Source organism: Nicotiana tabacum, chromosome 12 (genome assembly GCF_000715075.1).
Source record: "Nicotiana tabacum cultivar K326 chromosome 12, ASM71507v2, whole genome shotgun sequence".
Classification (NCBI taxonomy): domain Eukaryota; kingdom Viridiplantae; phylum Streptophyta; class Magnoliopsida; order Solanales; family Solanaceae; genus Nicotiana; species Nicotiana tabacum.
In genome coordinates, this window is record NC_134091.1 from 63906274 (window position 1) to 63933167 (window position 26894).

Sequence of the window (26894 nt, forward strand, 5' to 3'; positions counted from 1 at the left end):
CTTGTTATTCCTGAATCGTGGAATATTTTTTGTAAGTCTTCGGACATTTTTTCATTTTCGTGTTTAAAAAGACTTTCCGCCTTCACTAACTTTGTATTTTCCTTAACTCTCTTTTTGTAACACACAGGACTTCTGAGGGGATCCGTTGTCTGGCTTGCCATTCAGGTTCTCGATGACCCAGAGGAAGCCAAACAGGCATTACAAAATATCCTTAATCGTAGGAGAGCTCGTGAATCCACTCTCGCTTCCGATGAAGGCGCCTCCTCCTGGAGTCCCTAGCCCAAAGACAAGAAACCAAAGAGAAAACATACCTCCTCGGCTAGAACTCGAGAGAAGAATTTGAAAGAAATGCAAATCGGACCAGCCACAGTGGTCCTTGTTGATGAAGGAACTGATGATGAAGCAACTCGCCTTTATAGAAGAAAAAGATCTTCATCGGCTCAATTGGATGCTCAACCGGGTGAGCTTCACACTCCACAACTGAAAGAAGTTAAAGGACTCTTCACGAAAATAGGATTTGCTGAAAATGTTGCATCTCATTTTTGAATCCTTGTTGTTGCTTCCGGTCAAAGGAGTTTTACCCCTGACGTTTCTCCACCATCAACTTCTGAGCCAACTACTACCGCATCTCCTTCTACACCAGCTGCCCCTCTCCACCGGCCCCATCCGAATAGATAAAAGATGTTCCTTCCCCACGGTCACCCGACCATGAAATTTTAAGAAATACTTACCTGGCACCCACTCAAAACCCTAATGGAAAATGGAGTCATTCTCATAGTTTTGAATGAGCGCCACATACTTTTCAAGCTGGTGGAGGTTGCCAACTATCTGAAGTTGTTGGCCATAGAAAAGGACTGGATAAAAATGGACTCTCTATCTACCGAGTGTTTGATAAACAACAGCATGCAATGTTCGACTCAGGTATCGATCCAACCTTCTTTTCTATCCTTCTTGTTTGTTAGACTTTGCCTTAATAACCTTAGATTTGACCTTTTGAGGCTAACCTCCTTGCTTCCGAGGGCCTGCAAAGGTTGATTTTGGATAAATAAGAACTTTCTATGGAAGAAAATCAACGTTTGGCCAAACGGAACCAACTTGTCGAGTACCTCCTTGATTCAGAAACAAAATTTGCCGAAATAGGCGAGCTCGAGGCTCGATTGAAGAAATTCGAGCAAGATAGAATGGCCCACAGCCAATAAGCTGCCCAATTACATGAAGATCTGCATGATTCTATAACTGCGGTGGCCAAGCGTGAGTCTCCTTTTATGGAGCAAATCAACAACTTAAAAGGAAACTTACGCTTGAAAACCGAAGAAGCTAATGTCGTTGAGGAGAAGAGAGCCAAAATGGAAGAAAGACTCAAAAGGGTGATGGAGCATAACCATCTTCGTGCGACAACTAATATTGAGCTTGATTCCAGGATCAATATTGTGAAAGCTGGAAATGATAAGCTCCAATCAAAAATTGAGAAACTCCGAGCTAAACTCGAAGGCCAGGAAGATTCTATCCTTCTCGAGAAAACCTATGCCATTTATCACATGAAAAGGAAGACTTTAGAGGAGGCCAAAGAGGGCATTGCAAACATGGATAATTGTATTGCCAAAACTCGTGAATTGAAGATAACTTCTATCAAGAATCTCCCTGCTCGGCCTGTTGCCTATGAATCTTTGAACACTTTCTCCGAGTATTCAGGAACCGAAGAGGAAGTTGAAGGAGAAAAAGATAAGGATGAAGGCCTCGAACTGGAAGCGTAACAACCTTCTCCTAAAAAGCAAAACAAAGACTCTTCTCGCCCTTCAGGTTCTGGCAGCAAAACAATATATATATATATATATATATATATATATATATATATATATATATATATATATATATATATATATATATATATATATATATATATATATATATATATTTCCTTTTTTTAATTATGCTAAAACTTCTTTATTGAGTTCTACATTTTAATTAATGAAATAAATGTTTTGCTTAAGTATTGTGCAATAAATATTCTCTTTTATTTACTTGACAAAGCTCAGAAATTCTTTTTACATCTGATAACTTTTGATCCCGGGCATTCACACTTCTGGAATCTACGCTTTGACTATGAGGATTACATCCCGTGTTCATTCCGGCACAAGTATTTAAAGTTTAACTAACTTTCAAACGAAAAATAAATTAACTTATCATTTGGACAAGAAATAAGATAAAACCAAAAAGACTTTGATTTATTCCTTCCATCTTTAAAAGTACATTTACATAAACATTCATTTACTTAAGTAAATAAAGCTGCCAATGCATGTGGCTAACTTGTACAACTTATTTCTACGGGGTTGATCATGTAGTCCCCGATCCTGATAAGACATAGGTCCTTGTTCTAATAGTACCCGGTCTTCATAACATTTTTAGTGCCTTAGTATGTAATAGTTCCCCCAGTATTCGGATGCTAAGTATGAGAATTCGAGTACTGGAGATCTTGCTATCTTGATGACCCTTTCTTTGTAGTATGTTTTACATTGATGCCTCATTAAAAACCTTGTCAGAAAAACCCAATTGGGACAAAAACTTGACGAAGGGAAAAAGAGTACAGCACATACTTTCAGAATCAGCAAGGATCTTCAGAAGTATTACCTTTTGAGTCACATTCCAATTGCTTGGCAATTTAACTACATTTTGATTCCCTAATTGATACGAACCTTTTCCGGTTATAGCTGATATCCAATAAGGTCCTTCCCACATTGGTCCCAGCTTCCCGGTGTTAACCTCTCGACTAATTTGAGTTACCTTTCTCAAAACTAAATCTCTGATTTTGAAATATTGAAGATTTTCTCTGCGCTCATAATATCTTTCCATTCTTTGCTTTTGTGCCACCACCCTCATATACGCCAGGTTTTGATGTTCTTCAAGCAAATCCAGTTTAATAAGCAGTGTTTCATTATTTACTTCTTCGTTTGCTTGGGAATACCTTATGGTCAATTCCCTGATATCCATCAGGATCAAAGCTTCCGCACCGTACATAAGTGAAAAGGATGTTTCACCCGTGGCCGATTTCATCATTTTTTCGATATGCCCACAGCATACCCGGTAGCTCATCTGCCAATTGCCTTTAGCATCTTCTAACTTCTTTTTGAGATTTTGAATTATTATCTTATTGGTAGACTCTTCTTTTTCGTTAGCACTTGGATGGTACGGTGAAGATGTAATCTGTTTGATCTTCAAACCCTCCAAAAACTTTGTAACTTTGGAATCTATAAATTGTGGCCCATTGTCACAAGTGATTTCTTTTGGTATTCCAAACTGGCATATGATGTAATCCTATATGAGATCCATCACTTATTATTCTCCGATATTTTTGTAAGAACCTGCTTCAATCCACTTAGTTAAAACCAAAAGAAATCTTACTTGCCCGGGTCCTTGTGGTAAGGGACCAACTATGTCCATTCCCCATTTTATAAATGGCCATGGAAGTATTACCAAATGCAAACGTTCCGCCGGTGGATGTACTAACTGTGCATGACGTTGGCATTTATCACACTTTTGTACAAATGTCTTTGCTTCTTGCTCCATCTGGGGCCAATAGTATCCAGCCCTTATAAATGTGAGAACCCATGAGTCTGCACCGGTGTGGTTCCCGCATACTTCTTCGTGAACTTCCCTCATCACACCGTCAGTCTCTGATGTCCCTAAACACCGAGCCAATGGCCCTTGAAATACTCTCCTGTACAGTTGACCATCAACAAAACAATAACAAGTTGCTTTAGTTCGTAGTGCCCGGGATGCTTTTCGATCTTCAAGCAATTTTCCATGCCTTAAATAGTCTATAAACTCATTTATCCAATCCCAAATTAGGTTGGTTGAGTTAACTTCACAATATCTGTTCACATTCAATAGCGAATGCAGCAATTGAATGACCGTACCGGAATCAGTTCCTTTTATTTTCGTGGACGGCCCTAAATTGACCAATGCATCTGCCTACACGTTTTCTTCTCTCGGAATGTGTATAATTGACCATTCCCTAAACCAGGAAAGTAATACTTGAAACTCATTCAAGTATTGTTGCATGCACCCCTCCTTGGTGTCAAAAATTCCGTACACCAGGTTCACTACCAGTTGGGAGTCGCACTTTATTTTGATTACCTCGGAACCTAGTAGCCGAGCTAATTCAAGTCCTGCAACCAAAGCCCCGTGCTTGACTTCATTGTTAGTTAATGGCATAGTTCTAATGTCCTGTCTTAGGGTTTCTCCCGAATGAATGATTAATAATATCCCTAGACCGGACCCTTTTACGTTGGAATCTCCATCCGTAAACAAGGTCCAAACACCTGATACAGTCCCTGATACCAACACAGCTTCTTTAGCAGCTAAAGGCATTAATCCCGGACTAAAGTCAGCCACGAAGTCGGCCAAAATTTGTGACTTGATCGCAGTCCTGGACTTGTAATTAATGTCAAATTCACTAACTTTGACTGCCCATTTAACCAAACGACCCGATACATCAGGCCTATGAAGGACATTCCTCAAGGAAAAAGTTCTCACAACGGCTATAGGATGACATTGAAAATAAGGCATAAGCTTTCGAGAGGCGACCACGAGAGCTAGGGCTAATTTTTTAAGTTGCGGATAACATGTCTCCGCTCCCGATAAAACTTTACTAACATAATAAATAGAAAATTGCGTACCTTCCTCCTCTCAGAACAGAACAGAACTTACCGTTACTTCCAAAACCACCAGATATATTAACAGTTGCTCCATTTTGCTCGGTTTTGACAACAAAGGTGGGCTAGACAAATACCTTTTTAGGTCTTCTAATTCTTGCTGGCATTCCGGAGCCCACACAAAATCATTCTTCCTTTTCAAAAGTGAAAAGAAATGACGGCATTTCTCCGAAGACCTCGAGATAAACCTACTTAGGGCCGCCAGCCTATCGGTCAACTTCTGTACTTCCTTCACACTTGTCAATTGATTTGTGATATCCTCGATAGCTTTTATTTTATCGGGGTTTACTTTAGTTCCTGTTTGAATGACCAAGAACCGCATGAACTTACCGGAACCAACTCTAAAGACGCATTGAGCTTCATGTTGTATTTTTTCAAAATGTCGAATGTTTCTTGGAGATGATTTAAATGATCCCCTTCATTGGAAGACTTAACCAACATGTCATCAATATAAACCTCCATTGTCTTACTAATATTTTGTTCAAACATCTTATTAGCAAGCCTCTGGTAAGTGGCTTCGGCATTCATAAGCCTGAAAGGCATCACATTATAGCAATATGTGCCAAAATTTAAGATAAATGAGGTCTTTTATTGATCTTCTGGGTGTATCCTAATTTGATTATACTCGGAATATGCATCTAGAAAACGCATTAATTCATGCATGGCCGTAGCATCAATCATTTGATCAATGTTTGGCAACGAGAAAGAGTCCTTAGGATATGCCCTATTTAAATCTTTATAATATACACATATTCTAAATTTATTATTCTTTTAGGTACTACTACTACGTTAGCCAGCCAATCAAGGTAATTTACCTCTCGAATTGAACCTATATTTAGTAACCAGGTTACCTCTTCTTTAACAAACCTGTTTTCGACCTCTGCTATTGATCGTTTCTTCTGCCTTACTGGAGGGAAGTTAGGATCCAAACTCAACTTGTGGATAGCTGCTTCTAATGGAATACCTGTCATATCTGAATGCGACCATGCAAAACAATCGAAGTTAGCTTTTAGAAAATCAATAATTTTTAACCTGAGTTTGGGACTCAACCCTGTTCCTAAGTGAAATTTTCTTTATAAGAACTCCATGAACAAGGCCACTTGATTAAGCTCTTCAGCGGTCGATTTGGTCGCATCTGTTTATTTCGGTACCTGATAAGAATCCGATGACTCCTCTTCTCCATTATCTTCAACTGGGGTGGGAGTGGGAACCGACTCCTGTAGTTGTTATTTGCCTATCTCTTTTCCTTTGCTACTAGACAAGGTAACTACATTCATCTCTCTTGCAGCTGGTTGATCTACTTGACTCCCTACGGTGTGGGAAATTTCAGCAATTGATGATGAGTTGAAGGCACAACCTTCATTTCATGTATCCATGTCCTTCCAAGATCACATTGTATCTTATGTCTCCATCTACAACTTCGAAGCTAGTGGTCTTCCTTATGCCTTCGACATGTGTTGGCAGTAATATCTCTCCCCGAGTCATTACAATCGTTAGGTTGTTGTCACGACCCAAAACAAACCCCTGTCGTAATGGCGCCTATCGTGAAACTAGGCAAGCCAACTCATTTCCAAAACAAACCGATATTTTCATTTTAAAGATAATTTCAAGGTTATTTAACATAAAACCTCCATTTAAAGAAAAACAGAAGTGCGGAAAAGAAAAGCCCGACATCGGGTTGTTACTAGTCATGAGCATATACTACAATCTGTCTAACAATATCAAGACTAACTCAGCCCGGAAAATAGCTAAATACAACTAGAGGAAGATAAGAGGGTGAAGAGCAAGGGTTGCGATCGCCAAACAGCTACCTTGCTATCTCCAAGGAAATTCTGCAACCAGAATACTCAATAACCGCTACCGTGTCCAGCTACACCTGAATCTGCACACAAGGTGCAGGGAGTAACGTGAGTACGCCAACTCAGTAAGTAACAACAATAAATAAAGACTGAGCATTAGTAACAAGCAATAAAACATATAACGTTCATATCAGAAAATCTCAATAAAATACCACATGCTTTTTAAAAATCAAGATTTGAATCAAATTATCTAGTTTAAAACCAGTTCCAGTAAAAATCATTTAAAGACATTTTTCCAACAGTTTTTCAAACAAAGGCTCAATGCAAAAGTGAGCAAAAATGATGAAATCATAAACAGCCCCTCGGGCAAAACATCACTCATAAACAGCCCCTCGGGCAAACCTCACAGTCACTCGTGCCACTCGGGCATACCTCACAATCACTCTTGCCACTCGGGCATACCTCACAATCACTCTTGCCACTCGGGCATACCTCACAATCACTCATGCCTCCCAGTCACTCAGCACTCGGCACTCGACACTCGGCACTCGCACTCAGTAGGTACCTGCGCCCACTGGGGGTGTGTACAGACTCCGGAGGGGCTCCTTCAGCCCAAACACTATAATCTGCACGGACAACTCACGTGCGATAATAATAAAGTATGCAGCAGGCGGACAGCCCCGATCCACACTCATCCTCACAAATCATGCCCTCGGCCTTACTCAGTCATAAATATCTCAAGCCACTCGGGCATTTCAGTAAAACGGGGCATTCGGCCCAAAACATTTATATGCATCAAAATAGAGTCATAAAACTGAGTTATGCGGTAAACAAGTATAAACATAACTGAGTATAGATTTTCAATCGAAAACAATGAGAGGATGGTAAGAAACAGCCCCTAAGGGTCCAAACAGCATTGGCGCAAGGCCCAAACATGGCATTCAGCCCAATTTACATAAATTCTTTCTAAAACATATAAGTATCAAATGGTTTCAACAAAGTATGAAACTTTACAGTTGCTACGGGACGGACCAAGTCACAAATCCCCAACAGTGCATGCTCACACACCCGTCACCTAGCATGTGCGTCACTTCAAAATAGTAGAATGATACGAAATTCGGGGTTTCATACCCTCAGGACCAGATTTACAATCGTCACTTACCTCAAACCGGTCAAATCTCTAAACGGCAATGATCTTGCCTCTGTACTCGGCCTCCAATTGCTCCGAATCTATTCACAATCAGTACAATACCATCAATACGCACTAATGGAATGAATTCCACAAGAAAAACTATAAAATTAGACCAAAACCCGAAATTGGCTCAAACCCGGCCCCCGAGCCCACGTCTCGAAATCTGACCAAATTTATAAAACTAGAAAGCTCATTCACTCACGAGTCTAACCATACCAAATTCATCAAAATCCGACATCGTTTGGTCCTTCAAATCCTTAAATTACTTTCCAAAATTTTCAAGCCCTAACCCCTCATTTTCACTAATTACCATGATTAGAACAACGAGAAACCACAAGTATAAAAGTATAGGGCTCAAGTAACGTACCTCAACGAATTCCCCTTGATCCCCTCTTCAAATCTCTCCCAAAAGCTCCAAAACCCGAGTTGAAATTGTGAAGAATGACCAAAATTCGCGAAGGGTTCTATTTATGGTTTCTGCCCAGGTTTTTCGCACCTGCGGCCATTTTCTCGCACCCGCGCGACCGCACCTGCGGTCCAAGAAGCCAAACCTGCGCAGCTCACTTAATCACCCAGCTTTCGCACCTGCGGACACCTTCCTCGCACCTGCGGACTCGCATCTGCGGTTCCAGGTGTGCATCTGCGAAACCAGCCCAAACTCCTCATCTCCGCATCTGCGCTCAAGGCCTCGCACTTGCGGGCTCGCAAATGCGGCCAATTCTTCGCACCTGCGTTCCCAGCCTTGGCCTAGCGTCTCCCGATCCTGCGCACTCCCCACGCGCACCAGCGGCCTCGCACTTGCGACCCTTTCTTCCGCAGGTGCGGAAATAGCAGAAGCAACAGCTCCAGCTGCAATTTCCAACTTAAACAAATCCGTTAACCACCCGGAATCACCCCGAGGCCCTCGGGACCTCAACCAAAAATACCAACAAGTCATATAACAACATACCAACTTAGTCGAACCTTCGAATCACTCAAAACAACATCCAAATACCAAATTCCCTTCGGATTCAAGCCTAAGAACTTCTAAATGTTCAAATTCGGCAACTGGTGCCGAAACCAACCAAACCATGTCCGAATAACCTTAAATTTTGCACACACGTCACAAATGACACTACGAACCTACTCCAACTTCCGGAATTCCATTCTGACCCCGATATCAAATTTTCCACTGCCGACTGAAATTGTCAAATTTCAATTTCGCCAATTCAAGCCTAATTCTATCACGGACCTCCAAATCACATTGCGGACGCACTCCTAAGTCCAAAATCACCTAACGGAGCTAACGGAACCATCAGAATTCAAATCCGAGATAGTTTACACATAGGTCAACATCCAGTTGACTTTTTCAACTTAAGTTTCTACTTAAGAGACTAAGTGTCTCAATTCACTCTGAAACCACTCCGATCCCGAACCAACTAACCCGATATAACATAATACAGCTGAATAACACAAAAGAAGTATAAATGGGGAAAACGGGGCTATAACTCTCAAAACGACCGGCCGGGTCGTTACATCTTCCCCCTCTTAAACATCCGTTCATCCTCGAATGAGTCTAGAAACATACCTGGAGTCTCGAATAGGCGTGGATATCTGCTCCGCATCTCCTGCTTGGTCTCCCAGGTGGCCTTCTCCACAGGCTAACCTCTCCATTGCACCTTCACTGAAGCTATATCCTTTGACCTCAACCTTCGAACCTGCCGATCTAAAATAGCCATCGGCTCCACATCATAAGTCATATCACCCTCCAACTGAACCGTGCTGAAATCCAAAATATGGGACGGATCTCCAATATACTTCCGGAGCATGGAAACATGAAACACTGGATGCACACTCGACAAGATGGGTGGCAAGGCAAGCTTATAAGCCACCTCTCATATCCGCTGAAGCACCTCAAAAGGCCCAATGAACTAGGGGCTCAACTTGCCCCTCTTCCCAAACCTCATAACACCCTTCATGGGTGATACCTTCAGCAAAACCTTCTCCCCAACCATAAAGGACACATCACGGACCATCCTATCTGTGTTGCTCTTCTTCCTAGACTGCGCTGTGTGAAGCCGCTCCTGAATTAATTTCACCTAATCTAATGCGTCCTGGACCAAGTCTGTACCTAAGAGCCTAGCCTCACCCGGCTCAAACTATCCAAACAGAGATCTATATCTCCTCCCATACAAAGCCTCGTACGGAGCCATCTAAATACTCGACTGATAGCTGTTGTTATATGCAAACTCTGCGAGTGGCAGAAACTGGTCCCATGAACCCCCAAAGTCAATGACATAAGCACACAACATATCCTCCAATATCTGAATAGTGCGCTCGGACTGCCCGTCCGTCTGAGGGTGAAAAGTTGTGCTTAACTTAACCTGAGTACCCAACTCTCGCTGCACGGCCCTCCAAAACTACGATGTGAACTGAGTAGCCCTATCTGAAATGATGGAAACTGGGACACCATGCAGGTGAACGATCTCTCGGATGTAAATTTCAGCCAACCGCTTTGAAGAGTAAGTAGTACCAACTGGAATGAAGTGCGCGGACTTGGTCAGCCGATCCACAATAACCCTAATAGCGTCAAACTTCCTCGAAGTCTGTGGGAGCCCAACTACAAAGTCCATAGTGATCCGCTCCCACTTCCACTCTGAGATCTCTAATCTCTGAAGCAAGCCACCCGGTCTCTGATGCTCATACTTAACCTGCTGACAGTTTAGACATCGAGCCACAAACCCAACTATATCCTTCTTCATCCGCCTCCACCAATAGTGCTGCCTCAAATCCTGGTACATCTTCGCGGCACCCGGATGGATGGATTACCGCGAGCTGTGGGCCTCCTCAAGAATCAACTCTCGAAGCCCATCTACATTAGGCACACATATCCGGCCCTGCATTCTCAGCACGCCGTCATCACCAATGGTCACATCCCTAGCATCACCTCTCCAAACCCTGTCCTAAAGAACGAGCAAGTGGGAATCATCATATTGACGCTCCCTGATACAGTCATAATAAGAAGACTTGGAGACCACACAAGCCAATACCCAACTAGGCTGCGAAATATCCAATCTCACAAGATGGCCTACTAAGGTCTGAACATCTAATGCCAAAGGTCTCTCTACTGCTGGAAGATATGCTAAACTCCCCAAACTCTCTGCCCAGCTACTCAAAGCATCGGCCACCGCATTGGCCTTCCCCGGATGGTACAAAATAGTGATATCATAGTCCTTAAGAAGCTCCAACCATCTTCGCTGATGCAAATTAAGATCCTTCTGCTTTAACAGATACTGCAGACTCTGGTGATCAGTATAGATCTCACAATGAACCCCATACAAATAATGACGCCAAATCTTCAAGGCGTGAACAATGGTTGCTAACTCAAGATCATGGACAGGATAGTTTTTCTCATGGGTCTTCAACTGGCGCGAAGCATAGGCAATCACCCTACCCTGCTGCATCAAAACACAACCAATGCCTATCCTCGAGGCATCACAATACACGGTGTAAGAACCTGAAGCTGATAGAAGAACTAACACTCGAGTTGTGGTCAAAGCGGTCTTGAGCTTCTGAAAGCTCTCCTCACATTCATCTGACCACCTGAATGGAGCCCCCTTTTGGGTCAATTTGGTCAAGGGCAATGCAATAGATGAAAATCCTTCCACAAAGTGACGGTAATAACCCGCCAAACCAAGAAAACTCATAATCTCTGTGGCTAAGGACGGTCTGGGTTAACTCTACACTACCTCTATCTTCTTTGGGTCCACCTGAATACCCTCACTGGACACCACGTGTCCTAAGAATGCTACTGAACTGAGCCAAAACTCACATTTGGAGAACTTTGCATAAAGCTTCTCCTCCCTCAATCTCTGTAATACAATCCTCAGATGCTGAGCGTGCTCCTCTTGGCTATGAGAGTACACCAGGATGTCATCAATAAATACCACAATGAATGAGTCCAAATAGGGCTGAAATACACTGTTCATCAAATGCATGAATGCTGTTGGGGCATTGGTCAGCCCAAAAGACATCACCAAGAACTCATAATGGTCATATCGGGTTTTGAAAGCTGTTTTGAGAATATCTGAATCCCGAATCTTCAGCTGGTGATAACCGGACCTCAAATCAATCTTGGAGAACACCCTCGCTCCCTGAAGCTAGTCGAATAAATCATCAATGCGAGGCAAAGGATACTTATTATTGACTTTGACCTTGTTCAACTATGTTACAACCCAAATTCGCATACCATAGATCACGCCGTAAGTAAGTCGACATAAATCCAAGAAGAGATTATCTTTGAGATGATAAGAAGTTAATCCTATTGGTCTTAAACGATACAAGGGTGTATAAGAGTGGTTAACAAGTATTTGAAGTTAAACGAATCAAGGATGTTGTAAACCGTATTTTCGGGTAACACTAGAGATGATTAATTATCCCAAGAGGTCATGTTTTAATGTATTTGAATCATATAATATCCATATCATAAGTCTAGAATTCAAGCGAGTTATGAAACAAAGTCGATAAAAGTTGTCGCAACTTACATTTATAATTTTACTTAAACTTTAGGTCAAATGTTACTATAATTTCCTCCCAATATACTTGGAATTATAGGGTGATCGACCTATCAAATTGAAGATCTATGAGTCTAGTTTTCAACACATTAAACCGTTCGTCGATACGATCTCGGAATAGAGAGATATTCGTGTTTTCGTGAGAGTGAGCCAAGCAGCTCTCTATGGGGCCCACATAGGCGGTTTAAGACATATGGACATATATAAGATATCTCAACCCCGTTTTAAGTCATTATTTTTCAGTATATTCAGACCTTATAACCCTAAAAACAGTCTCTCAAGGTTCTCTCATGATCCAAGACCCAAACAAAGGGCAAACAACACAAATCAAATGTCGGGAATCCCGTGGCGCTAGTAAGTTTCTTGTTCTTCTTGTTGTTGCTGATTTTTGTGTTATTCCAGCTCGTGTGGGAGGTTGTTTTAAGTGTTTTATGTCCTGTAAATACACCTTCAAGTTTTTAATATCAACCCTAGGTGATTTCAAGTCTTCTAAAGTAATTCTAGTGCCGAAAAACCTGAATTAATTGCTAGTTTTGCTTCTTTGTTCTTGTGGCAGAATTGGAGAGATATTTCGTGGAAAATTAAGGTCAAATTGGAGTTGTTATTTCTGTTTAAAGGTAAGGAACCTCTTACTCTATATATATATATTTAAGATTATCCAAGTTGCGGCTAAGTCGTTGAAGCTAGAACTTGTGAAATATATATCGAAAGGCTTGGTAGTAATGTTGTTGGTTGGTGGACTGTTTTGGGAGGCTCAATATGATTATTAATGATGTTGTTTGGGCTGTTTGGTGATTGTATTGACTTGTGTGAAGTCATATAAATAGGGGAGGTGCTGTCCGTTTCATCGTAAAATAGGTTGCGGTCGATACATAATAGTTACGACGCTTAAACGATAATGATAGTGTCATTTCTCTTATTGTAGACTAAGGAGTCGTGACATTTGCATAGCTTGAGGTTGGGCAGTATATACAAGGTATGTGAGGCTATCCCCTTCATTCTTTTGCACGACTCCGATTGTACATAATATAATGAACGAGCTCCCAAAGATACTCTACTCTTAGAAGCTAGCAGTACTTACATTGCTGCCCTTCTTATGAAACGATTGATATTGATGTTACTTCTCTTATTCTTATATTATCAATGTTGTTGATAGTTCCTGATTCTTATAAGATTCTTGATGAAGAGTAAATCCTAATAACGTGTACGAAGGATACCGACCTTACGTCACTCCGAAAGTTTCAAAATGTGATTCCAATGAGTCCAGCATGCATCATATATATGTATCTATTTTACTCTACCGAGCCGCGCTATAGTTGGCCGGGTACGGCACCTATTGTGCAACCACTGATCAGTTGGGTTTTACCGAGCTCCACGTGGCCGGGTATGATTCTACCGAGCCCTATGATGGCCGGGTACGTTTTACCGTTCCTATTATGGCTGGGTACGATATGATGATGGTGATGCCCACAAAGGTGTATGTTTTAAAAGTTTATGCATATATATATGTATGTATCATGTGTTTCATGTCAGTAGCCCTCAGAGGTACCCAGATGTCACAGGTTGTATATTCCCTATCCCTGTTTACATTACTGTTCTTACTTATGCTTTCCTGCCTTACATACTCAGTACTTTATTCGTACTGACGTCCTTTTTATTTGTGGACGCTGCATGTCGTGCTGCAGGTCCTGATAGACAGGTAGACGTAGCTCCCCCACCACAGTAGGTTGTCCAGTTCAGCGGTTATTGGCGAGATCCCTTCTCCGGACTTGCCGTGGTCTTGGTATGCATTTTTGTTATAGACATTATGGGTATGTCGGGGCCCTGTTCCGGCAATGTTGTAGCACTTATGTTCCTTTAGAGGCTCATAGACAGGTGTCGACTTATGTATGGTTTAGAATGCCTTTTCGGCTGATTTTTGTTGTATAGTCTTTCATGGCATCATGATAGCTCGTACCTTATATATAGTTTCTTGACAGTCTTGTCGTCCCATGTCATGTATGTTCATGACATTATCTTTCATTGTTGGATGTTCATGATCCATGTCTACTATTTATATTGATCTTGTCGGCCCTTAAAGATAATAAGGAAGGTTAGATAAAATGTACGTTGGTGCTCGGCAAGTATGGCCCGGGTGCTAGTCATAACCCTCCAGTTGGGTTCGTGACAAACTTGGTATCAGAGCAAGTCTGTCCTAGGGGATGTCTATGAGCCGTGTCTAGTAGAGTTTTGATTATGGATGTGTAGCACGCCACATTTATAATCAGGAGGCTACGTGACATCTAGGGTTGTTACCTTCTTCCTGAATCTAGATCGTGCGTAGAGTTGAGTCGTAAGTGTTCATATCTAATATTCACCTTGTTTTCTTTTAGCGATACCTTCGACTAGGATGCAAGCGATTAGTAAACGGCTTAATACAGCTGTGGGAGAGGGTAACATTCAGGTGCCTCCAGCCATAGCAGGCCAAAGTGAGCCTTAGAGTGAGATGCCGTCTCATACCTCTCTGTCTCCTCCAGAGGATATTAGGAGGCACCCAGTACATCCAGTTCCTCTGCCTGGCACTACAGACCACGATATGCGCAGTGCGGTGCAGTTGTTGACTAGCTTGGTAGCTGCTCAGGCTCAGAGGCAGAATACCGGTGCTACTGATAAACCGGTTAGTGCAAGAGTTCGTGATTTTATTAATCTAGACCCTCCAGTGTTTACCGGATTAGACCCTAAGGAGGACCCACAAACATTTATTGATCAAGTTCATCGTACATTGCGGGTTATGCATGCTAGTGATACGGAGGCAGTAGAGTTGGCTTCTTATCGGTTACGGGATTTAGCGATTTTATGGTATGATAGTTGAGAGAGATCTAGGGGTCCGAACGATCCTCCAGCCGTGTGGAAGGAATTTTCTGAGGCCTTTCTTCGTCACTACTTGCCAGCTGAGATACGACGATCTAGAGCTGATAAGTTCTTGAACCTTCGACAGGGTAATATGAGTGTACGAGAGTATAGTATACAGTTTGATTCTTTAGCAAGGTATACTCCCCATATGGTGGCCGAGATGAGTGATAGGGTGCACCTGTTCGTGAACGGGTTGGGACCACATCTGATAAATGAGTGAACAACAGCCTCCTTGGTAGAGGGCATGGATATTTCCCGTATTCAGGCTTATGCCCAGACCCTTCAGGATCATAAGTTATATGCTAAGCTCTCTAAATGTGAATTCTTGCTGAACTCAGTAGCATTCCTTGGCCATGTGATATCTGATGAGGGTATTAGTGTCGACACTCAGAAGATCGATGCAGTGAAGAATTGGCCGAGACCTACAACACCGTCAGAAGTCCGCAGCTTCCTGGGGCTAGCAGGATATTATAGGCGGTTTGTAGAAGGGTTTTCCACTATATCAGCACCATTGACTAAGTTAACACAGAAAGCTACCAAGTTCCAGTGGTCTGATGCTTGTGAACATAGTTTTCAGGAGCTAAAGAATCGATTGACATCCGCGCCAGTGCTCACTCTCCCAGAAGGAACAGAAGGTTATGTGGTATATTGTGATGCCTCAGGTATAGGTTTAGGGTGCGTATTGATGCAACGTGGGAAGGTGATTGCTTATGCATCAAGACAATTGAAGAAGCATGAAAAGAATTACCCGACTCATGATTTGGAATTGGCTGCAGTAATATATGCTTTGAAGATATGGCGACACTACTTATACGGCGTCCATGTTGACATCTACACATATCACAAGAGTTTACAATACATCTTCAAGCAGAAGGAGTTGAATTTGAGGCAGCGTAGGTGGCTTGAATTACTGAAAGACTACGATGTCGAGATATTGTACCATCCCGGTAAAGCTAATGTTGTGGCAGACGCTCTCAGCCGTAAGTCAATGGGAAGCTTAATACATATTGAGGCAGGTAGACAAGGGTTGACCAAAGAGCTTCACCAGCTGGCCAATATGAGAATCAAATTGTTGGACTCTGATGACGGAGGTGTTACTGTACAGAATACAGCAGAATCATCTTTGGTAGCCAAGGTAAAAGCACGGCAATATGAAGATCCTACCTTAGTAAGATTGAGAGAGGGAATTCAGCAGTGTAAGATTACAGCTTTCAAGATCGGAGGAGATGGGACACTGAGATACCAGTGCCGATTATGTGTGCCTAGTGTGGCAGGGTTGTGAGAGAAGATTATGATTGAGATTCACCAGTCCCGATATTCTATCCATCCTGGCTCGACAAAGATGTATCATGACGTTAAGGAGCAGTATTTGTGGGATAACATGAAGGAGTCTATTGCAGAATTTGTAGCTCAGTGTCCTAATTGTCAACAAGTAAAGATCGAGCATCAGAAACCCAGTGGATTGATTCAGAATATAGAGATTCCGCCCTGGAAATGGGAGGTGATTAATATGGACTTCATTATTGGATTACCTCGCTCTTATCATAAGTTTGACTCCATCTGGGTGATAGTTCATCGACTTACAAAATCTGCCCATTTTCTGCCAGTTAAGACAACTTACACGGCTGAAGATTATGCGAAGTTGTATATCAAGGAGATTGTTAGGCTTCATGGTGTGCCGGTATCTATTATATCAGACCGAGGAGCTCAATTTACGGCTAACTTTTGGAGGTCTTTTCAGAAGGGTTTAGGCACACAAGTAAATCTCAGCACTGCATTCCATCCGCAGACTGACGGACAGGCTGAACGTACCATCCAGACGCTTGAAGATATGCTACGAGCATGTGTTCTAGATTTCAAGGGGAATTGGGATGACCATCTGGCACTTATAGAATTTGCCTACAATAATAGCTACCATTCCAGTATTAAAATGGCCCCATATGAGGCACTGTACGGGAGGAGATGTAGATCACCAGTTGGATGGTTCGAAGTCGGTGAGACAGAATTATATGGGCAAGATTTGATTCACCAAGCCATTGAGAAGGTGAAAGTGATACAAGAGCGACTGAGGACGGCACAAAGCAGGCAAAAGTCTTATTCCGATGTCCGACGTCGTGATCTGGAATTTGAGGTTGGTGATTCAATTTTCCTGAAGATCTCGCCGATGAAGGGTGTTATGCGTTTTGGGAAGAAGGGTAAGTGGAGTCCGCGGTATATTGGGCCATACAAAATTCTTCGACGAATTGGACAGGTTGCTTACGAGTTAGAATTACCATCTGAATTGGAATTTGTCCACCCGGTATTCCATGTATCTATGTTGAGGAAATGTATTGGAGACCCTTCTCGGGTCGTCCCTATCAAAGATGTACAAGTTACAGAGGATCTATCATATGATGAAGTGCCAGTGGCTATATTAGATCGACAAGTCCGCAAGTTGAGAACAAAGGATGTAGCTTCCGTGAAAGTATTTTGGAGGAACAAGAATATAGAAGAAATGACATGGGAAGCAGAAGAGGAGATGAAGTCTAAATACCCTTACCTATTCCAGAGTGAAGATAACGAGGATGCCGAGGGAAAGAAGGACACATTATAAGGTGGAACGGCTCTATAAGGTAAGCAATAGCTTGTGAATACTTTTTTTTAATACAAAATGGTGATATGCAGATAATGTACATATCCATAATGCTTTGTATAGTCTTGTAAGGCCATAGGTTGGGTTTAACTGCTTGCAAGTTTGGCTAGTGTCCATTTTATAGGGGAAGCTCAGCCGGAAATTTCCGTCGGAATCCACGATGAGTTAGACACCCCATAAACCCTTACATTCGAGGACGAATGTTCCTAAGGGGGAGAGGGTGTTACAACCCAAATTCGCATACCATAGATCACGCCGTAAGTTAGTCGACGTAAATCCAAGAAGAGATTATCTTTGAGATGATAAGAAGTTAATCTTATTGATCTTAAACGATACAAGGGTGTATAAGAGTGGTTAACAAGTATTTGAAGTTAAACGAATCAAGGATGTTGTAACCCGTATTTTCGGGTAACACTAGAGGTGATTAATTATCCCAAGAGGTCATGTTTTAATGTATTTGAATCATATAATATCCGTATCATAAGTCTAGAAATCAAGTGAGTTATGAAACAAAGTCGATAAAAGTTGTCGCAACTTACATTTATAATTTTACTTAAACTTTAGGTCAAATATTACTACAATTTCCTCCCAATATACTTGGAATTATGGGGTGATCAACCTATCAAATTGAAGATCTATGAGTCTAGTTTCCAACGCATTAAACCGTTCGTCGATACAATCTCGGAATAGAGAGATATTCACGATTTCGTGAGAGTGCGCCAAGCAGCTCTCTATGGGGCCCACATAGGCGGTTTAAGACATATGGACATATATAAGATATCTCAATCCCGTTTTAAGTCATTATTTTTCAGTATATTCAGACCTTATAACCCTAAAAACAGTCTCTCAAGGTTCTCTCATGATCCAAGACCCAAACAAAGGGCAAACAACACAAATCAAATGTCGGGAATCCCGTGGCGCTAGTAAGTTTCTTGTTCTTCTTGTTGTTGCTGATTTTTGTGTTGTTCCAGCTCGTGTGGGAGGTTTTTTTAAGTGTTTTATGTCCTGTAAATAAACCTTCAAGTTTTTAATATCAACCCTAGCTGATTTCAAGTCTTCTAAAGTAATTCTAGTGCCGAAAAACCCAAATTAATTGCTAGTTTCGCTTCCTTGTTCTTGTGGCAGAATTGGAGAGATATTTCGTGAAAAATTAAGGTCAAATTGGAGTTGTTATTTCTGTTTAAAGGTAAGGAACCTCTTACTCTATATATATATTTAAGATTATCCAAGTTGCGGCTAAGTCGTTGAAGCTAGAACTTGTGAAATATATATCGAAAGGCTTGGTAGTAATGTTGTTGGTTGGTGGACTGTTTTGGGAGGCTCAATATGATTATTAATGATGTTGTTTGGGCTGTTTGGTGATTGTATTGACTTGTGTGAAGTCATATAAATAGGGGAGGTGCTGTCCGTTTCATCGTAAAATAGGTTGCGGTCGATACATAATAGTTACGACGCTTAAACGATAATGATAGTGTCATTTCTCTTATTGTAGACTAAGGAGTCATGACATTTGTATAGCTTGAGGTTGGGCAGTATATACAAGGTATGTGAGGCTATCCCCTTCATTCTTTTGCACGACTCCGATTGTACATAATGTAATGAACGAGCTCCCAAAGATACTCTACTCTTAGAAGCTAGCACTACTTACATTGCTGCCCTTCTTATGAAACGATTGATATTGATGTTACTTCTCTTATTCTTATATTATCAATGTTGTTGGTAGTTCCTGATTCTTATAAGATTCTTGATGAAGAGTTAATCCTAATAACGTGTACGAAGAATACCGACCTTACGTCACTTCGAAAGGTTCAAAATGTGATTCCAATGAGTCCAGCATGCATCATATATATGTATCTATTTTACTCTACCGAGCCGCGCTATAGTTGGCCGGGTACGGCACCTATTGTGCAACCACTGATCAGTTGGGTTTTACCGAGCTCCACGTGGCCGGGTATGATTCTACCGAGCCCTATGATGGCCGGGTACGTTTTACCGAGCCTATTACGGCCGGGTACGATATGATGATGGTGATGCCCACAAAGGCGTATGTTTTAAAAGTTTATGTATATATATATGTATGTATCATGTGTTTCATGTCAGTAGCCCTCAGAGGTGCCCAGATGTCACAGGTTGTATATTCTCTATCCCTGTTTACATTACTGTTCTTACTTATGCTTTCCTGCCTTACATACTCAGTACTTTATTCGTACTGACGTCCTTTTTATTTGTGGACGCTGCATGTCGTGCTGCAGGTCCTGATAGACAGGTAGACGTAGCTCCCCCACCACAGTAGGTTGTCAAGTTCAGCGGTTATTGGCGAGATCCCTTCTCCGGACTTGCCGTGGTCTTGGTATGCATTTTTGTTATAGACATTATGGGTATGTCGGGGCCCTGTTCCGGCAATGTTGTAGCACTTATGTTCCTTTAGAGGCTCATAGACAGGTGTCGACTTATGTATGGTTTAGAATGCCTTTTCGGCTGATTTTTGTTGTATAGTCTTTCATGGCATCATGATAGCTCGTACCTTATATATAGTTTCTTGACAGTCTTGTCGTCCCATGTCATGTATGTTCATGACATTATCTTTCATTGTTGGATGTTCATGATCCATGTCTACTATTTATATTGATCTTGTCAGCCCTTAAAGATAATAAGGAAGGTTAGATAAAATGTACGTTGGTGCTCGGCAAGTATGGCCCGGGTGCTAGTCATGACCCTCCAGTTGGGTCGTGACAAACTTGGTTTAACCAATACACATTCTCATGGAACCATCCTTCTTCTTCACAAATAGAACCGGTGCACCCCAAGGTGACACACTAGGCCGAATAAACCCCTTATCAAGGAGTTCCTGAAGTTGTTCTTTTAATTCCTTCAACTCCGTCGATGCCGTACGATACAGTGGAATAGAAATGGGCTGAGTGCCCGGCATCAAATCAATACCAAAGTCAATATCCCTGTCAGGCGACATGCCCGGTAGGTCTGCAGGAAACACATCCGAAAAATCACGTACCACCGGAACAGAATCAATGACAGGAGTATATGTACTAACATCCCTCACAAAAGCCAAATAAGATAGGCAACCCTTCTCAACCATGCGCTGAGCCATCAAATATGAAATCACCCTACTTGGTACATAATCTATAGAATCGCTCCACTCAACCCTCGGAATTCCCGGCATAGCCAACATCACCATCTTAGCGTGACAATCTAGAATAGCATGACATGGAGATAACCAATCCATACCCAATATCACATCAAAGTCAACCATACTAAGCAACAATAGATCTACTCGGGTCTCCAGACCCCTAGTAGTTACCACATGACCGATATACGCGGTCCACAATAATAGTATCGCCCATAGGAGTAGATACATGTACAGATGAAACTAAGGACTCACGGGGCATATCCAGAAAATGGGTGAAATATGAGGAAACATATGAATACGTGGAACCAGGGTCAAATAATACTGAGGCACCTCTGTGGCAAACTGAGACAATACCTGTAATCACAGCATCTAAAGCAATAGCATCTGGTCTGGCAGGGAGAGCATAGAAACGGGCCTGACTACCCTCTGATCTGCCTCCTCCTCTAGGGCGACCCCTAGCTGACTGACCTCCACCCCGAGCTGACTGGGCGGATGGTGAGGTAACTGGTGCTATAGTCGGAGGCTGACTCCTCTGCTGAGATAGACCTCCGTGATGACGAGGAAACTGCCTTCACATGTTCCCCAACTCCCCACACTCAAAACAACTCCCTGGTGCTGGCGGCGAAAACTGAAGGGAACCCCTAGCACCGGGATGACTGGTAGAAAAACCTGGCATGAAAGAGCCCTTAATAGGTGGAGCACGGGACGAACTCTGAACTGGAAGGGCACCAAGTGATGAGTGGCCCTGATGAGAACTGTGAGAACCATGGCCAGATGATGCACCCCGATGAAATGGTCGAGCTGACTGAGCCTGTCTGAAATGACGACCTCTACTGTGCTGGAATTGACCCCCAAAAGGAGCACCGCTGAATCCAACCTGACCACGAGGCCTCTTGGCCTCCCTCTCAACCCTCCCCTGACCGCGAACCATCTCAATCTGCCAAGCAATGTCGACAACCTCATCAAAGGTAGCACCTGAAACCCGCTCCCTGGTCATGAGCAACTGTAGCTGATAAGTGAGGCCATCAATAAACCTCATGATCCTCTCTCTGTCCGTGGGAACCAACCAGATAGCATGCCGGCCAACTCGGAGAACTGCATCTCATACTGCATCACAGACATATCACTCTAGCGGAGCCGCTCAAACTGTCTACGCAGCTCCTCTCTGCGGGAACGAGGCACGAACTTCTCCAAAAAGACCACGGAGAACTGCTGCCAAGTAAGGGGTGTTGCGCTAACAGGCCTGCGCTTCTCGTATGTCTCCCACCATCTGAGTGCAGCCCCAGAAAACTAAAAGGTAGTGAATGAGACCCCACAAGTCTCCAAAATACCAGCAGTACGGAGTATCCTCTGACATCTGTCCAAAAAGTCCTGAACATCCTCTCTCTCTGTGCCACTGAAAGGTAGTGGCTGAAGCCTCCCAAACCTTTTCAACCTACGTTGATCATCCTCAGGCATGGCAGGAACCACATAATCATGAGCAACAGCAACCGGCTGGGCAGGTGGTGCCTCCAGTTTCTAAAGTTCCTAAATAACCTGCTCGGGTGTGCGAGCGACGGGAGTCAGAATGCCTCCCCTGGCCTGAGAAATGGTTGCGGCCGTCAAAATACAGACCGCCTGAGCAAGGCCAGTACACGCTATCAGAATCTGAGCTACGGCCTCTTGAAGGCCTGGAATCACAGTAGGCACATGTGGTGCCTGAGCTGGTGTATCAACAATTAGAACGTGATCTTGATCTGGGATAACCAGTGGATCTGTAGGTACTGCCCCAACTGTTGTACGGGCTGCACCTCTGCCCCTACCACGGCCTCTACCGCGACCTCGGCCTCTCGTGGCCCTGGCTGGTGGTACTGGTGGCTAGCCCTCCTGACCGGTAGTACGAGTCCTCACCATCTATGAGAGAATGAAACAACAAATGTTTAGTTACTAGAATCAACAAATTCGCACGACAAGAATTCAAGAATGTGGAGTTTCCTAAAGGTTCTGCAGCCTATCGAAGATAAGTACAGACGTCTCCGTACTGATCTGCAAGACTCTACTAAACCCGCTCATGACTCGTGAGACCTATGTAATCTAGGCTCTAATACTAATCTGTCACGACCCAAAACTAACCCCTGTCGTGATGGCGCCTATCGTGGAACTAGGCAAGCCGACTAATTTCCAAAACAAACTGATATTTTCATTTTAAAGATAATTTCAAGGTTATTTAACATAAAATCTCCATTTAAAGAGTTCAAATCAAAGAAAAAAGAAGTGCGAAAAAGAAAATCCCGACATCGGGGTGTCACTAGTCATGAGCATATACTACAATCTATCTAACGATATCAAGGCTAACTCAGTCCGGAGAATAGCTAAATACAACTAGAGGAAGATAAGAGGGAGAAGGGCAGGGGCTGCCATCGCCAAAGAGCTACCTTACTATCTCCAAGAAAATCTGCAACCAGAATACTCAATAACCGATACCGTGTCCAGCTACACCTGAATCTGCACACAAGGTGCAGGGAGTAACGTGAGTACGCCAACTCAGTAAGTAACAACAATAAATAAAGACTGAGCAGTAGTGACGAGCAATAAAGCATATAACGTTCATATTAGGAAATCTCAGTAAAATACCACATGCTTTTTAAAAATTAGGATTTGAATCAAATTATCTATTTTAAACCCAGTTCCAGTAAAAATCATTTAAAGACATTTTTCCAACAGTTTTTCAAACAAAGGCCCAATGCAAAGGTGAGCAAAAATGATGAAATCATAAACAGCCCCTCGGGCAAAACATCACTCATATACAGCCCCTCGGGCAAACCTCACAGTCACTCGTGCCACTCGGGCATACCTCACAATTACTCTTGCCACTCGGGCATACCTCACAATAATTCTTGCCACTCGGGCATACCTCACAATCACTCATGCCTCCCAGTCTCTCAGCACTCGGCACTCGGCACTCGAAACTCGCACTCAGTAGGTACCTGCGCTCACTAGGGGTGTGTACAGACTCAGGAGGGGCTCCTTCAGCCCAAGCGCTATAATCTGCACGGATACCTCACGTGTGATAATAATAAAGTATGCTGCAAGCGGGCATCCCCGATCAACACTCATCCTCACAAATCAGGCCCTCGACCTCACTCAGTTATAAATATCTCAAGCCACTCGGACATTTCAGTAAAACAGGGCATTCGGCCCAAAACATTTATATGCATCAAAATAAAGTCATAAAACTGAGTTATGCGGTAAACAAGTATAAACATGACTGAGTATAGATTTTAAATCGAAAACAATGAGAGGATGGTGAGAAATAACCCCTAAGGGTCCAAACAGCATTGGCGCAAGGCCCAAACATGGCATTCAGCCCAATTTACATAAATTCTTTCTAAAACATATAAGTATCAAATGGTTTCAACAAAGTATGAAACTTTACAGTTACTGCGGGACAGACCAAGTCACAAATCCCCAACAGTACATGCTCACACGCTTGTCACCTATCATGTGCGTCACTTCAAAATAGTAGAATGATACGAAATCCGGGGTTTCATACCCTTAGGACCAGATTTACAATCGTTACTTACCTTAAACCGATCAAATCTCTAACCCGCAATGATCTTGCCTCTGTACTCGGCCTCCAATTGCTCCGAATCTATTCACAATCAGTACAATACCATCAATATACGCTAATGGAATGAATTCCACAAGAAAAACTATAAAATTAGACCAAAACCCGAAATTGGCTCAAACCCGGCCCCCTAGCCGATATCTCGAAATCCGACCAAATTTACAAAACTAGAAAGCTCATTTACTCACGAGTCTAACCATACCAAATTCATCAAAATCCGACATCGTTTGGTTCTTCAAATCCTTAAATTACTTTCCAATAATTTCAAGCCCTAACCCCTCATTTTCACTAATTACCATGATTAAAACAACGGGAAATCACAAGTGTACAAGTATAGGGCTAAAGTAACTTAACTCAACGAAATCCCCTTGATTCCCTCTTCAAATCTCTCCCAAAAGCTCCAAAAACTGAGTTGAAATTGTGAAGAATGACCATAATTCACGAAGGGTTCTATTTATGGTTTGTGCCCATGTTATTCGCACCTGCGGCCATTTTCTCGCACCCGCGCGACCGCACCTGCGGTCCAAGAAGACGCACCTGCGCAACTCACTTAATCACCCAGCTTCCGAACCTGCGTACACCTTCCTCGCACCTGCGGACTCGCATCTGCGGTTCCAGGTGCGCATCTGCGAAACCAGCCCAAACTAATCATCTCCGCATCTGCGCTCAAGGCCTCGCACCTGCGGGCTCGCATATGCGGCCAATTCTTCGCACCTGCGTTCCCAGCCTTGGACCAGCGTCTCCCGCACCTGCGCACTCCCCATGCGCACCAGCGGCCTCGCACCTGCGACCCTTTCTTCCGCAGGTGCGAAAATAGCAGAAGCAGCAGCTCAAGCTGCAATTTCCAACTTCAACAAATCCGTTAATCACCCGGAATCACCCCGAATACCAACAAGTCATATATTAACATACCAACTTAGTCGAATCTTCGAATCACTCAAAACAACATCCAAATATCAAATTACCCTCGGATTCAAGCCTAAGAACTTCTAAATTTCTAAATTCGGCAACCGATGCCGAAACCAACCAAACCATGTCCGAATAACCTCAAATTTTGAACACACGTCAAAAATGATACTACGAACCTACTCCAACTTCTGAAATTCTATTCCGACCCCGATATCAAATTTTCCACTGCCGACTGAAATCGTCAAATTTCCAATTTTGCCAATTTAAGCCTAATTCTATCACGGACCTCCAAATCACATTTCAGACACACTCCTAAGTCCAAAATCACTTAAAGGAGCTAACGGAGCCATCAGAATTCAAATCCGAGATCGTTTACATATAGGTCAACATCCGGTTGACTTTTCCAACTTAAGTTTCTACTTAAGAGACTAAGTGTCTCAATTCACTCTGAAACCACTTTGGTCCCGAACCAACTAACCCGATATAATATAATACAGCTGAATAACACAAAAAAAGTAGAAATGGGGAAAACAGAGCTATAACTCTCGAAATGACTGGCTGGGTCGCTACAGTTGTACCCGACCAGAAGCTTTGTTCTCTTCTAGTTAATATTGCTTGCTCAAAAACCCTCCGTTGTATGATATTGGTTGAACTTCCTGGATATACCAACACACATTTAATTTTAAAATCTAAAATATTAAGAGATATTACCAAAGCATCATTGTGCGGTAAAAGAAGTTCATCAGCATCATCTTATGTAAAGGTGATGTCATCCTCCGCATCTTCTTACCAAGAGTTACCGATATCTTCGTCTTCTTTGTTGCTGAAAATGTCACCCAATTTACCTCGTCACCACCAAAAATCATATTTATCGTCATACGAGGTGATCCTGCAGCCGGCTCGGATGGCTCCCCTCATCACGATTTTTCCCTTAACTATTCTTGGCCCGATCACTTAGAAATTCTCTGAGGTGACCATTCTTCAATAATGTTGTCACCTCTTTACAAATGTGCCGGCAGTCCCCAATCCTGTGACCATGTTCCATGGAACTCACACTATAAATTAGGATCTCTCTAACTAGGATCTGATCGAATTGGTTTCAGAAACCTAGCCTCCTTAATGTTTCTCATAGATGACACCAACTCCACTAAGCTGATGTTAAAGTTGTAGTTGGATAACCGGGGATACATTGAATCTCGAACCCCGATGCTTCTTTCTCCTATAAAGTTGTGCTACTCTAACCATGATCCATTCTTCTATAGGAAGAAAACCTATCCGATGACTGAAAACCTTTATTTCCTCGCTCATCGTCCCTTTTGTAAGGCTGAAAGAAACCTCTAGAAGATCTCTGATCTGTATCAACATCAGATTTAAACCTTTCCTGATTTCGATCACGATTACGCCCTTTGGACGACACCGAGGAACTTAGTTGATCATCTTCTATTCTAATCAT

The 26894-nt window shown here is 42.6% G+C and overlaps 1 protein-coding gene across 1 annotated transcript; it reads right to left on the reverse strand.

Moving 5' to 3' along the window:
- Positions 1 to 2508: 2508 nt before the first annotated feature.
- On the reverse strand, positions 2509 to 26894 carry LOC142167194 (uncharacterized). Its single transcript, XM_075227355.1, has 7 exons — positions 26684 to 26894; positions 5580 to 5685; positions 5043 to 5244; positions 4677 to 4777; positions 3400 to 3871; positions 2629 to 3294; positions 2509 to 2532 (listed from the first exon to the last, which is right to left on the reverse strand). Exons 1-7 carry the CDS (start codon positions 26892 to 26894, stop codon positions 2509 to 2511), a joined length of 1782 nt encoding a protein of 593 aa, XP_075083456.1.

Excerpts from the sequence above, each read along its gene's own strand:
- LOC142167194 (XM_075227355.1), bottom strand. The coding sequence starts at position 26,894 with ATGATTAGAATAGAAGATGATCAACTAAGTTCCTCGGTGTCGTCCAAA. Across the intron at positions 5,245-5,579 it reads ATAGCAGAGGTCGAAAACAG|GCTTATGAATGCCGAAGCCA; the intron begins GTTTGTTAAAGA and ends GATGCCTTTCAG. Across the intron at positions 4,778-5,042 it reads CGTCTTTAGAGTTGGTTCCG|CCCACCTTTGTTGTCAAAAC; the intron begins GTAAGTTCATGC and ends GTATTTGTCTAG.